The sequence below is a fragment of the Pteropus medius genome, unplaced genomic scaffold (genome assembly GCF_902729225.1).
Source record: "Pteropus medius unplaced genomic scaffold, Ma_sr-lr_union100, whole genome shotgun sequence".
NCBI classification, from domain to species: Eukaryota; Metazoa; Chordata; class Mammalia; order Chiroptera; family Pteropodidae; genus Pteropus; species Pteropus medius.
Window position 1 is genome coordinate 1702449 of NW_024342471.1, and position 15020 is coordinate 1717468.

The following is a 15020-nucleotide window of genomic DNA, read 5'->3' on the forward strand; positions in this document are numbered from 1 at the left end:
TCACAAAAATGCTATATTTACTATATTAGTTAATTATAAAGGATACAAATGAACAGATGATGAGGTACTTAGAGTGAGGTTTAGAATGGTCCTGAGTGCAGGAGCCTCTGTCCTCAAATATCATTCTTATTATACTATATTTATGATGTTTGCATTCCATTTCATAACCATAATTAGTCTTATTTGCTTTGTGTACAAATTAATTTTTGAATGTGAAAAAGTTATATTTCCTTGTTTACAGCCCTTTGCTTTCCAGATTTTTCGTACTTTATTTTTTCTTGCACTATTTTCCTTTACCATATCCCAAATCTTTTTCCAAACTTCTTATAATATTATATATTCCATGAGGTCTCCTTTTGCCCTGGGCACTTCTTCCCAGGGCCCTCGAGTTTCCCTCTTTTCTAGATTGAATCTACTGCATCCTGGTTCTTCCTCTTTCTTGGTTCACTCCTGTTTTCTAGAGCTCATCTTTGAGAACATTTCTAAGACAGAATATATGGGAATTAAATTTCTGAGTCTTACCATGTCTGAAAATATCTTGATTGATAGTCTGGCTGGGTATAAAATGTTGATCTGGGTTTCTTTATAGTAAACTGTTTTGTTTTGTTCTGTTTTGTTCTGTTTTTTACTAAAACCTTTTGAGTTTGTTATTTTTCTACAGTGATCTTTTCACAATGCTGTATTTTGGTGTGGCTATTTCTTATTCATTTATTGGATATCCAGTAGACTCTTTAAACTGGAGACTCATGTTCCTTGTCTCTGGGAGGTTTCTCATTATTAGTCTGTGACAATTTACTCCACTGTATTTTCACTCTTTTTTTATATTGATCCTCTAGGTTTCTTATCTTTTTACTTACTTTTTTTCCTGTTAAATTTGTTACATTAATTATATCTCAATAAAACTGGAAAAAATAAATTAAAATTTTCTTTTAATTTTGTCTCTTTTATAGCGGACAATTTCTTCAAATGTTTGAGAATTTCTTCAAATGTTTGAGAATGTTTAAGAAAGAGGAGTTGTTGTTTTTTCTCATCTGCTGGGGGCCCAGTGTCCAAAGTTTCCCTGGTAAGCTTCCTTTTAGGATAATTAGGAGTTGGCCTTGATACCAAGTTACTCTTTCAAAGGAAACATTTAACTTCTACAGAGTAGAGCCCTCCAGATTTTAACCACCTGGGTGGAGATCTGGCAGCCACACACTCACCCTAAATGTGACAGTGGGGGACTGACTTTTCTGTATAGAGAATCTCTATTCATGCCCTTCTTTTTGACGACACATCTCACTTCCACTGTCTGTCTTCCTGACATTTCCAAGTCCTGAGTTTCTCTGAGACTATTCGAAAGTCTCAGTTGCATCTTCATTTTCACATACTTTTAGACTATGAATTTCACTTCCTTCCATGTTCATTACTAACCTCTCTTTGTTCAATTTTCTATCTTGTAGAAAATTGTTGTAATCTCTTAATGGCTGATGGTCATTGTAGGTTTATACTCTTTTATTCTTAAACTATTATTTTACCAGGGACTCAGTAGGGAGAAGAGATAAATATGAATAGCCAGTCAACCATCTTTAACCAAAAATCAATAGACTAAGTTAGATTTAGGAAAATAAAGAAATATGACCATTCTCACACTCAGGCTTCTAGATGTTTCAAAATCATACCCACTACTATAACAATAGTGTTTACTGAATAGCTATGTTCATTGGACATCCATTACTAGAAAATAGCAGAGAAATCATTCTAAAAGCTGTCAAAGCATCCTACACCTACACTGGGTTTAGAAGGAACTCATTGTGACAAGTCCCTTTTCCTCCTAAACTGGGTACAGGCTGTCACATATTTCCTGTAGTGCAGTCTGAGAAAGTTAATAAATTCCTAAGTGACAATTCCTCCCCTTCTCTGATCCCTTACCTGGGAGCAAGAAAGGAAGAGAGGTGAGCATAGTCCCACCTCCCTGGGAAGAGATGCAATGTCCTAAGAGTCACCAATTCCCCCTTTCCCAGAGAACACCCCCACTCTTTCTTCTGTATTTATTACTCTAGTATTTATTAAATATTTACCATGTTTCAGGCTCTTTGCATGGTGTTTTACATTGTCTCATTTCACAATACTTTACCGAAGTGAGTATAATTATTCCCACTTTTCGGAAGCAGAAATTGAGGCTCAAAACCAATTTAAAACATGCCCAAGTTCTCTGATCTATTAAGTGTCAGTAACTACAGGTGAACACAGTGTCAGTAACAACAGGTGAACACAGATCTATTAAGTGTCAGTAACAACAGGTGAACACAGATTCATTAGTCTCTAAAATTTGAAATACCGTGTTATAAAGTCACTGCCAGGGGTAAAAATACCATACATAGTGCCCAAACTCCTACCCTGTTTGAAAACTCTGGGTTACAAAAAATAATCATCTGTACACGATCTTCCTTTCCTCTGCTTACTGGAAGGTCATGGCTCACTCTAGAGGCCCCAACCATCCTTACCCTCTTGGTGAGTTGCTTCAGGGTCAAGACCTGTTCCTGTCCCCCTCCTCCTCCTCTTCCTCTTTTTAAATAATTTTAAACATATGTAAAATTTGCAGAAATAGTACACTAAGAAACTTCACCAATATTCTTCTTATTAACATCATACATAACCACGATACAATTATGGATATCAGGAAGTTGATGTTGATACTATATTATTATCTACTGCCATATTCAAATCTCGTAGGCTTTTCCACCAATGTCCTTCCTTTGTTCCGGGAGTCAATCCAGGCTCTCATGTGGCTTTTAGTTGTCATGTCTCTTTGATCTTCTCTGATTTGAGAGGCAGTTCCTTAGTTTTTCTGTCTCTCATGATTTTGACATTTTTGAAGAGTATTAGATATTTATTTTGTAGATTGTCCTCCAATTTGGATTTGTCTGACGTTTTCTCCTGTTTAAATTGAGGTTATATACATTTTGAACAAGAACACCATGGAAATGATGCTGTACTCTTCTCAATGCATCCAAAGAGGAGGGGTGTGAGGTCAATATGCATTATTTACAGATGATGTTCATTTTGATCACTTGGTTAAGGTGATATCTGCCATTTTTCTCCACTCTAATGTTATTATCTATCCCTGTATAATTGATAAATACTTTGCAGGGATATACCTTGAGACTACAAATATCCTATATCTCATCATATTTTTACTCACTGATTTTATTATTTTTTAATTGCAGCTGGTATACAATATTAATTTCAGGTGTACAACATAGTGATTAGACTTTCATATAACTTATGTAGTGATCACCTTGATAAATCTAGTACGCATTTGACACCATACATAGTATTACAATATTATCAACTATTCCTTATGCTATGCTTTACATCCCCATGACTATTTTGTAACTACCAATTTGTACATCTTAATCCCTTCCTCTCTCTCACCTGTCCCCTCAACCTTTCCCCATCTGGCAACCAGCAAAATGTTCTCTGTATCTATAAGTTTGTTTCTGTTTTGTTCGTTCGTGTATTTTTTTCTTTCAATTCCACGTGTAAGTGAAATCGTATGGTATTTGTCTTTCTGTCTTACTTACTCCACTCAGCACAACACCCTCTAGGGGCCATTCATGCTATTGCAGAATTTACTGACTAATTTTAAAATCCATCAATGATCCTTGCCCATGACTATTGGAAACTCCAAGTATATCCTGTCTCTGCATCTCAGTCACATCCAAGTTAAAGTTGTACCTGAGTGTATCTGAGTGACATAGTCTAGGTCATAGGGCTGTGTCTTAGTTGCAAGGGAGCTTGGGAATTTAAGTTTTGATTTCTAGACTGGGATAATAACATATGGATTTCTACAAATATAAAGAGGATTTTCCAAGAACAGTAGGCAGCCATGAATATGATTGATGTTTGCTACAACCAAGATATTCTAAAGTGAGAAAAGAAGAATGCAAAACAATATGTATAGAATGCTTTCACCTGCACAAAAAGCAAAAATAATCTATATGCACAAACTATCTCTAGAAGGTTCCAGGGGAAACTGGTAACAGTTTTCTCCAGGGAAGCAAACTTTATAATCAGGAGAGACAGAAGACAATTGTCAGTGTATATCCTCTATCAAGTGTAATCCTTTGTACTCTTTGACTGAGATAGGTGCAAAGGAAGAAAGGAGGAGAGAAGCGGGGGGAGGGAGGGAGAGAGAGAAAGGGAGGAAGGCACCATCTTTCTTGCTCTCTCATTTTTAACAGCGACTCCATCATGGCCTCTAGCAAGGCCTTCTTTTTTCTTTTCTTTCTTTTTTTTTTTCCCCCCTCTCTTTCCCCTTTCTTCATCTAGTGCTGGTGCATACATCAGGACACACCTTCTCCATCCTGGCAAGAAGAAAATTATAGAACTTGCCTGGGCGTAGAAAGTGCTCGTTAGCCATCCAGCTGGAAAGGAGGGTGTAGCTATAATAGGTACATTCTGCTTCGTTGCGCTGAACAGAACATGTTCTCCATTAACACCCATGTTGCCATTTCTTAGCTGCCAGACTTTGAGCATGTTTATAAGTTGTGTACTCAATAAAGAAACTTACATTAGAGAACACACTATTTTGTCCAACAAAACCATCAATCAAGAAAAACTCCACCTCTTTTCTCCTCCCAGTAGCTTTCTCGTTCTCTCTCAATTAATACAGAATTTTTTTCATTTTGAGAGCTCATCCAGTAGAAGTGGGAAGATAATAGAGGAAGAAAGTCACTTGTATTTAAAAGTTAAAGTAACCAGGACTTTCAAAGGCCCTCTAACTTGACTATTTTCCTCTTCCGTTCAGTGAGTACAGAACATGGCCGCATCTCTCATAGAGCCCAATCTACTCATATCCCATATGATAATGTAGACATGACTAACTTATATTTCGAGGATACTAATTATCACATCAGTTTCTCAGTATATGGGTATCTGGTAATAGAAACTGTTGCAATATTTGCACCTTGAACATGTAAACTTTTGAGGTCAGGAGATATAGCTCCTTTTTATCCTCCACCCCTGCTAACTGAAGCATAATAAATATCTGCTAACTAAAAAATACCTTAAAACAGTTTTTTAGGCAGCTATCAAGTTCTCAGCCAATGCTTCAAAGTCTGTCTCAAAAATCACCTTCTTTCTGAAGCTTTTTCTCATACTCCCCACCACTCCACACACCTAGGCAGAAGGAGATACCCCTCTTTTGAATTCCACATCTTCAGAGTTACTATCTGAAGATAAAGACTGTGTCTAGTTACTCTAAGTATTTTTAGCGCATAGTACGGTGTCTAGTTCACAGTTAGACAGTGGCTGAATGAATAAATAAGCTAGTTCATTGCGTGATCGATATGTATAAATTGATGAAATAACTGACTCAAAGTATTGATTCTCCCGGTTTTTTTTTAAGAGGGAGAAAGGGTGTGTATTGCTTGTTTATGTATGTATGAAATTTTGAAGTCCAAAATACACTTTTTAATCCACTTCTAACCCAAGACCTTAGGGGGATGAGTTGGCCCTGTGTCACAAGAATGATAATCAGGTAGTAAGTAAAACAAACAAAAATGCCTGGGACACACAAAATAGATGAAACTTAAAAACATCATGTTGAACAAAAGAAGCCAGACACGAAATAGTATATCTCATCCAATTGCATTTTATATAAGACACAAAGTTCAGCAAAACCCTTTCAAGGAGTTAGAAGTCAGGCTAGTGGTTACTTTTGGTGGGGGTGGTAGTAACTGGTAGGGGAAACTAGGGGACGCATAGGGACTGGTAATGTCCTGTTTCTTGATCTGGATGCTTATTACACAGATGTGTGCAGTATGTGAAAATTCATCAGCTGCGTATTCATGATTTGTGCTCTTGCACATAAATATAAATATATAATATTTCGATTAAAAGCTTAAAAAATAACCTAGGCCAAGCAAAAGCTTAAAGCCAGTTAGATTCTTTAGCACAACCCAGATGTTTTCAACTGAACTGAGAAACCAATTTGGCATAAATAAAGCCATTACCACTTCGAGATCACACTCAAGATCTTGAAGAACGTGTATTGTTCTAATCAGCCCTCAGCAGTATCCAGAAAGCAAGTCGTTAGACACTTTCTGCCCAAGATAAGGGCATATTTGTTCACTCCGTGTTGGGCAGGTAGGGAAGTGGGTCCAGATGGCAGTTGAGCCCATTCCCATAGTTGACAAACTCTACCAAAGTAAGAAATTCAGTTTAAAGTTTTTTATTTTTTTGTTTTAATTACAGAATTCCAGATTTTTGGCAATTGTTCAACTGACCTTTTAAAATACTTTCCAAATTATAATAATGGTTGAATATGGTAATGTTAAAGCGAAAAACAAGAATTTCAATTCTAAATTACCTAACATTTTAAATTCGTATTTAAATTATCACGGGCTTTATGTATCTGATGTAAATAGGTAAAACTTGTATTATACTGAATGAAATTCCTCCACAGACTGGATGAAATTCTGTCATGGAATGGTGGCAGGTATTCCATCCCTTTACTCATCCAACAAATGAGGAAACTATAATTTCCATGTCTGTTTTATAACCACTGTATCCACTGAGCTCAGCTCAAGACCTGGCACATAATAAACACCCAACAAATGTGTGTAATAGGAACAAAAGAGGCTTGGGGAGGTTGTGTAAACTGCCCAAGATCTCTCACCGTTCGGCTTTCTTTGGAAGTGAATCCGACAGGAAGGTGACCTGCAGGGCTGGGTGGTGAATCTGAGGTGAGCCATGCCAGACTTCCGCATGGGGTGTGCCCTTGGGTTGCCCCGGGGTCTTCCATTGTGCGCATTTTGGGCGCCTCGCCTTCCTCTGGGGTTTACATCACCCTCTTACTCAGGGATGAACCGCTTTTGTTTCTTCCACCTGGCTATCAAAGGTCTTCCAGGCTCTTTAAAACGGAAGCGGTAGTTTTAGCCTGGAGCCGGGAGTCTCCGGGCCTGGACGCACTCGGGAGTGTAAGTGATGGGTGTACCTGGAGGGCAGGGGAAGTAGCAACACTTTAATCACTTGGGCTCGTCTCCTGCGGGCCTCAGGGAACCGGGACAACTGGAAAAGGTCTAAGGAGTGTGGGATAGGGGCGAGATGAGAGATCGCAAGAAGGGCGCTGGAGGTGAGCGTGCGTCCCAGGTTCCCCCAGCCCTCCAGCCACGTAGCAGCCCGTCGACCATCCTTTGCCCTTAAAAAGGCTGCGGAGCGCGTCTCCTCTCTCGGGAGCGAGACCCAGCAGGCCTGGAGCTGGGCGTGCCCTCGCCTGCCGTGCCGCGCTGGCCTTGGCCGTGCCTCTGGGGGCCACGCAGGGCGGGGACGCCGCACACCGCTCACCGCGTGGCGTTGGGGGCGGGTGCCGCGCCTGGGCGGGAGATACCTGGGCTCCCTCGCCCCGGCGTCTGCCAGCAGCGCTCTCCCGCCGCAGCCCAGCGGAGCAGCTGCCGCCACTGTGAGATCCCCTGCTCCCGCCCAGACTCAGCCTGGGTGGCCTCTGCCTTGGTCTTTAGGGGCGCAGCCCTCCCGGTGCGGGTCTGCTTGGCTGCACGCCGCAGGCTCCGGGAAAGGAGGTGGGTGCTCGGGGATAGGGGTACGGGGGTGGCAGACCGGCGGAGAAGGGAGGCTGTGGTGGGCACCAATGATTCCAGAGACCTCTGCCCCCTTCCTTTCTGTAGCCTCTTGCACTTCAATGGCTGTTGAATTAAAAATAATGTCTTCGGCGTGCCACCACCTTCTCTGGCCCTGCGCGTCTCGCCGCGCAAAATAAACTGTCCAGCTACGGGTGCTGTCTTCGTGGAGCTAAGGGGCAGGTTTCCACTCATCCACCATACTTCCCGGGGCCCCTGGACCTCGTAGAGCTGGCAAAAGGCAGGCCTTTGGACACACTCTCATCCAGAAAAAGTATCTGCAACTATTTTCCCTCCCTCCCTCCCTTCCTTCCTTCCTTCCTTCCTTCTTTTCTGCCTGCCTTCCTCTCGTCTTGCTCACCATGTGTGTCTCTGTCTCGCCGTCTGTTTCTCTGGCTTTAATTCTTGCGTATTCATAAAGGATAGGAGAAAGTGGGCAGCTGGGCTTCACCCAGGGAAGGCAGGTCTGCCGGTGCCCTTTGCTTCTTGTTGGTCTCTGAGATGCGCTTTCCCGGCTGAAGTTTGCTGCTCTGCTCAGCAAGTAACAACTTGCGGCAGATGAGAGGTTCACTCAAAAATGAAGGCACAAAAAGATAGGAGAGGAATGTGGGGAAACCAGATTGTCTAATTTTAACCTGGATTTAGTTATAAGGGAATCACCACCATCTGTTGCCTAGATGAGAAGTGTTTTGATTGCCCATGTTAAGAAAGGACCTTATACCGGATTGCTCCTGAAATAAGCGCTAAGGACTCACCTTAAAAGACAGATTATTTTCTTTGTGTACAAAACATTTTAAATCACAAATCATAGCATTTTAGATATTGTTAAGATCTTAAGGTCAAACAGTTCAATGCCATGTTATGAGTTTGTCTGTGAAGGTCATATCTTTATTGTATCCTCGCTGGGAAGGATTATGTTAGTAGAAATGCTTAGGAAAGGTACTGAGAGTCTAGCTCATGTGGTTTTAAGAGTTTTACTTTATATTGGCATTACAACATTATTAATGATGTGTCCCAGTGTGGGGGTTAAGAGTTCGGAGTTAGAAAGACCTGGATTTCCATCTGGGCTCCACTATCTAACTTGCTGTGTGACTTCAGACAATTTACCTAGCCTCTCTGAGCCTGCATTTCCTCATTTCTAAATGGGATTGCTGAAAGGATGGAGATAACACAAGGACAGCAGTTAACACGGAGTACATCACACGGTAGTTTCATAATAAATGATTGCTGAGGCTGGTGAGGACAGCGAGGCGAGTAGTTAGGCCCAGGGTCATCATTGCTTGGCACTGCCCATACACGAGGTCTCTAGGTGCACCTGTGTGCATCGCAAGGTACAAGCATTACATCACTGAGGTCTTTCTGGTCATAAAAATATCAAGAGCTACTTCTGAACTTTTGAATTGATTCAAACAAAGTCTGTCCTATGCCTGTTCAGATGTGCAGTGTTTATCTATTTCATGTATTTTAAGATTCTCTGAAGCTTACTTATACATGTAAACAGTTTCAGATGAACACAAAACTGGTATGACACTGGTGGTTTAATTATTGCTTATTATTAGAAATAGTGTTCCTCAGATGTCGCCATTGTCACTGGCTTAATCTTGATTTGGATGGGTGAAAGGGAGGAACTGAGCCCTGGAGCTAATTTTTCACTCAGAAGTGTGAGCTACAGACCAGCATCACCAGGAGCCTGTTATGAATGCAGGGTGTCCACCTCCACCTGGATCCGCTGACTAGGACCTGCGTGATAATAAGATCCGTGGGGGACTCGTGTGCACTTTGCCAGGTCAGCCTTTTCTTAGGAATTTGAGTGCACTGATGTTTCGTAAAAGTAGGCTTTATGAAAACGTGGATTTCTCATAAACTGTCTTTACCTACTAAAGTGAAAAAGATTTGTTATCACTTAAATGACTGATTTTTACTTTTAAATCTTAAAATAGTTAAGATAGGGTAGTATCATTTGTCTTCTGTTTAAAGATAAGAGAGCTGACATTTTAAGTTCCAGTTTTGGATTCTAACGTTCCTATTACCTGCTGAAACATTTCCAATTTGATACTGCTTAGCTTCTTTCATTCTAGTTTAGTCCCTCCAAGGCAGGGAAAACTCTTATCTGTAGTTTGAAAACTGAGCTTTGTGTATCTGACACTCCTGTTTTAAATCTTTTGCCAAAGATGTGTCCCAAAACTTAATCGATGCTCTTACTTATCAACTTTTATAGGATATAAAATGGTAACATGACAATAATTATGAATGAGCTTATCTTATGCATTTAACATAAGACTTCATATTATATAACTAAAATAGAAATTATTTTGTTATAACTTTTTTTTCATACCAGAAGATGTCATTAATATTTATAGAAGGAATATAATAATACATATGTATATATATTACAGATAGAGATTTTAATGACATCCTTTTTTAAAATCAACTTTATCTAAGTATAATTTGCATACAACAAAATGTATCCAAAGGGACACTTAAAGTCTGTGTTTTATTTATGCAAATTATGCTTCAATAAAGTTGTTTTTTTTAAAGAGATATGAAGGATTGCTGTTATTTGTTGCCTATTGCTACAATAGTTCAGACGTGGTCAAGAAAATCAGTAGAGAGGGAAAATGAAAATTGATGCACTGGGCTGGCAAAGAAAATAAAAAACCAAGTAGTCTTGGGGGAGTGAAAAGATAAAGTACATAAATTTTGAAAGCTTGAGATTTTTTGTCTCTAGAATTAAGATGCTGAATTTAATATCTGGGACACTGGGAGCCCTGCAGATTTTTTTTCAAGAGGAGGCTAGTATTTAAAAAAAAAAAGGTTTTGTTCTGCAGGGTCTGCTGGCAAGCTCCAGATTCCTTCTTGTGTTCTGATCTATGTCTGCCTCTTTATGCAGCAGACACCTTCATTTGCCACAATGCTCTCATCCAGTGACTTTGCATCTGCTTCTTGGGAGCTCGTTGTCCGAGTTGACCATCCAAATGAAGAGGAGCAGAAAGACATCACTCTGAGGGTGTCTGGAGACCTGCATATTGGAGGAGTGATGCTCAAGTTAGTAGAACAGATCAGTAAGTTACTGTTTCTTTGTGGTTTCTCTGTATTTGAAAACCTGTTTCATCACCACTCAATGGCTGATCTAGGTTGTCTGATCATCTAAGTTTTTCTGATCATCCATGTTGTAATGGGGCCAGAGAGTAAGCCCCCTCCCCACAGGTCAGAGAGAAACAGGGGGGTCTGCAGGAGCCTCAAACTGAACCTGACCACCTTTGTAAAAATTTGAGTCTGTCGTGACAAGCAAAAGCTCCTCAGTAGGTATAATACTGTATTTCCACAGGGATGGGGCCCATTCTACTGGTGACATCTAGGGTCATTTTAGACTACTTTGTCAATTCTCTGTTAATATTTGATTGCTCGGTGATAAAGTCAGCTTGGTGTTGATGTGTCTTTTGTCACTTACCCACCATTTGCTACTCTCCCTGTTTAAACAAAGAGAAGTCTTTAGGGTCAGAGTCTTCACATCAGGAGTCAACATGATCAACCTAGAATTTAATAATGTTCTATTTTTTTGTATTTATTTTTATCTTCTAAGACCACGGATATTGACTTTTCATTTACACTAGATAAAGCTTTTTTTAAGCAGGTCTTAATTGAAGTATAATATAGATACAGAAAAGTACACTTATCATAACTGTACAATTCAGTGAACATTTGAAGTCATGTAACCGCCACCCAGGTGGTTCAAGAAATAGAACATTACTTGTTCCCCAACCCAAGTCCCACACCTGACCCTCCAGGTCACTGCCCTACCAAGGGTAACCACTGTCCTAAATTTAACACCACAGGAATAATTTTACTTGTTTTGGAACTACGTGAAAGTGGAATTATACAGGATAGACTCTTATCTGCTTTCTTTCACTCAACATTATGTCTGTGACATTTATCCGTATTGTTGCATACAGTTTTGATTCATTTCTCCTCCTTGCTGTGTAATATTCCATTGTATGATCATGCCACAGTTTATCCATTTACCTGTTGATAAACATTTGAGTTATTTCCATTTGGGGGCTATTAAAGATAAGGCTGCTATAGTACATGACTTTTAGTGAGTATATATAGTGAGTATATATAGCTCTGAGAGGAATTGCTGAATTAATTGACTTTCCAAAATAGTTACGGTGTTTCTCTTTCTACTAACAGCATTGTGAGAAAGGGTTTCCAACTTAAAAAGAGAGCGAAAGAGAGAAACAATCTTTTTTTAAAAAGTAAATAAAATTCTGGTAGCTCTTAATTTAGCAAGATATAAGATTGACTATTGACTCCCACATTAACAAAAGGAAAAGATTCAACTTTGGTGCCAACACTGAAGGAGAAGGAAGTTTCATGTTGATGAAGAAAATATTCAGCTCTGATTTCAATGTAGACACTTGGGAAACTTGGAATATGCCGGCACTGATAGGAGAGTTGGAGGTTACCGCAAAGAGTGAACAGTCAGCTTTATAGTACTACTGTGTGAACTCGGATCGGGAGCTAGTGATATTCCCGTTCGATCCAGTGGTGTAAGGATACATTTCTAATAGAGAAATAAGAACTTTAGCATTTTATCATAAACAAAATGTGTTTGTTTTTGTCCCTTCCATAATATTTAAATACCAGCAATGGTAAGGTCCAGTTTGTTTTCCACCTGCCCCACCTTAGATACTTTGAAGAGAAGCCAAGAATTGTTGCACCTTGGGTTGTAAAGGAGGGGCACTGAAGAGCCCGTGTTTGTTTCAGTTTTTGCACACAGTGGAATTCCCTGGAGCGCTCCCTCTCTTTGCACCTCATTGTTTTATTCTTTTTTTGCAGACATCGCCCAAGACTGGTCAGACTTTGCCCTTTGGTGGGAACAAAAGCATTGCTGGCTTCTGAAAACGCACTGGACTCTGGACAAATGTGGAGTCCAAGCAGATGCAAAGCTGCTCTTCACCCCTCAGCATAAAATGCTTCGCCTGCGCCTACCAAATGTGAAGACAGTGAGACTGCGAGTCAGCTTCTCCGCCGTGGTTTTTAAAGCTGTCAGTGACATCTGCAAAACCTTGAGTGAGTACCCTGGAGGGGCCTCTGTGCCCTTTGGACTCTTAGCAAAGGAGGGGAGGAAAACAACGTGTGCTTTCTGCCTACCTTGAGTGGTTGGCTTTACAAAATACTGCCTTGTTAGAAAGCACACTTTTCAAGCCCAGTTCTGGGGACTCGAGCCATTTAAGTGGAATTAAACATAATAGAACATTTTTGAAATAAATCAGATTCGTTTCCATTTCTAAAGAGGTTTGTAAATGGAAGAGACAAATTCGTGACAATTTCCTCAAAAACATTCATTTTTTCTAAGCCATAGTAAAATCATTATATTTTAGGCAAAGAGTTCCATTAAATCATTATCACCATAGAGCCAATGTGTCTTTATTGTTTTTGAGATAGTGACGTTGCAGTGTTTTAATTGCTTCAATAACACTTGGCTCTAATAAATAGCTGTCTACCAAAATCCTTTGTGGTGTTTATTTTAAGCAGAAAAGTACAGTTAATTATGGAATGGAAACTAATTCTTTATGAGATGGTGTCTCATGAGTTTAACAGCCATTAGAAATAACACTGCCCAAACCATTTCTTCTTTGTGGGACTTCTGTAATGGAAACAAGCCCTGCATCGTGAACATGTACTTATTTTATATTTTTACAAGTATGTAGGTATATTTTTTTGTTCCAAGGCTAAGATTCAGCATTTGAACACAGTATGTACAAAATATGAGTGATCTAGCTTCTCCATTAAACTATAAATTGCTCACCTATTCCTTCAGGTAATACATATTGATTAGGCAAACATTGTGATGAATGCTAGGGATATGTTAGTAATAAAAAAGCCCCAAATCCCTTCCCTCCTTGGCCTTACGTTCTAGCATAGAGAGACAGAAAGTAAATAATAAATGTAAAAACTAAAATGTTAAAAGGAAATAGTAGAAAAACAGGAAAAAATATAATAGTATATGTAGGCTTGGGAGTGCCAGTAGTGGAGACAGGAGGCTGGTATGGTTTTAAATAAGGTGATGACAGTTTGAAACCATTTTTTGAGTATGTCCAGCATGATGCCTGGCACACATTACCTGTTCAATAACTGTTGAGTATCAAGTGAATGAACCTTCCATTATAGAATATAAGTTCCACAGTGTCCCTGATGCATGGTGAACAAATGGTATGTGCCAGGGCATTGCAGTACTATTCTAATGAGGATTTGAAAAAAATGTAAATGATTAAATAACATGATATACTCCACTCTCTGGAAGCATGCATTGGAGCTGGGACCGAAAACTTGGTTTCAAAATAAACAGAAGCAGTCAGATGTTCTTTTTTTTTCTTTCCAGATTATATCTTTATGGTAGGTCTAAAAGGCTCAATTTGGTGCTTCTAATAATTGCTTTTTATATCTAATCGATTGAAACTAAAATAAAATTTAGCCATGTGAAAAGGAAAGACAAATCTTGGGCTTGGAGATAGAAGGTTTTTAGTTTTGTTGTTTGTTTTGTTTGTGGTGCTTCCACTGGACATTTTGATTGTCTTCAGGTTTTGTGTATAAATTATGCATTTAGAATGGTCACAGGTACATGTTGTAACTTGACAATCAGACATCCTTGGTTACGGGAGAGGATAGAGCAGTCTCAGCATGTGGTAGTGTTTGAATTGAGAAGCGGGAGAATCTATGGAATCAGTGCATTTACCTCCAGGAAAGTGGCCCAAAGACTCAGACATCCACATTCCTTGGCTCTTAACAGGGATCCTAGCAGCTCAGTGAAGTTAATGGTTATCAGGAGTTCTGTTTGGCAATGATAATTATATTTGATTAATGGAGAAAAATTAGGGTCTTCTTCTTAGTTTGAGTTCTCCAGAAGAAGACTCTGAGATAAGGATTCAAGTACAAATATTTGTTTACTTGGGAGATGATGCCAGGAAACCCTGGTTGAGGGTGGGGATGTGAGTCTAGGGAAAGAAGGCCACAAATAAGAGAGTGTCACCAATCAGATAACACTGCAGACAGCTGGGGACCTTAGGGGGACAGTGTAGACATAACTCAAAGCTCTCCCACCCTGAAGATGAAGGAACTGGGGTGTTAACATATCCTCTCCTTAGTCACTGAGGGCTGCTCTTGGGGAGCGTTAATTCTCTGAACTTGTGTGGCCTGTTGTATCTGTATCTGAGCAGTGCAGATTCTGGCATCCAGAGCAAGCCCTGGGGCAGAGAGATGCATGTCCTAGCTGCTGCTGGAAATCAGGTCAGAGTGCACTGAAATGGTGAGGACCAAGAAAAGATGGGCAGGATGCCAACAATGTCTCCTACAGGGAGGAAATTAGCTACCGGATGTTGTGTAAGAAAAAGGCTCTCG

General features: G+C 39.9%; 1 protein-coding gene across 3 annotated transcripts in view; it reads left to right on the forward strand.

Moving 5' to 3' along the window:
* Positions 1-7315: 7315 nt before the first annotated feature.
* Positions 7316-15020, forward strand: part of FERMT1 (FERM domain containing kindlin 1) — a 33244-nt gene continuing 25539 nt past the window's right edge. The window contains exons 1-3 of one of the 3 annotated variants that reach the window (XM_039863743.1): positions 7316-7562; positions 10510-10681; positions 12459-12692. In XM_039863743.1, coding sequence (XP_039719677.1) covers positions 10531-10681; positions 12459-12692 — 385 coding nt within the window. In that variant the 5' untranslated portion in view covers positions 7316-7562; positions 10510-10530. Of the gene's footprint in view, positions 7563-9382; positions 9406-10509; positions 10682-12458; positions 12693-15020 lie in introns of those variants that run through there. The other 2 variants (XM_039863745.1, XM_039863744.1) reach the window with 2 other exon arrangements.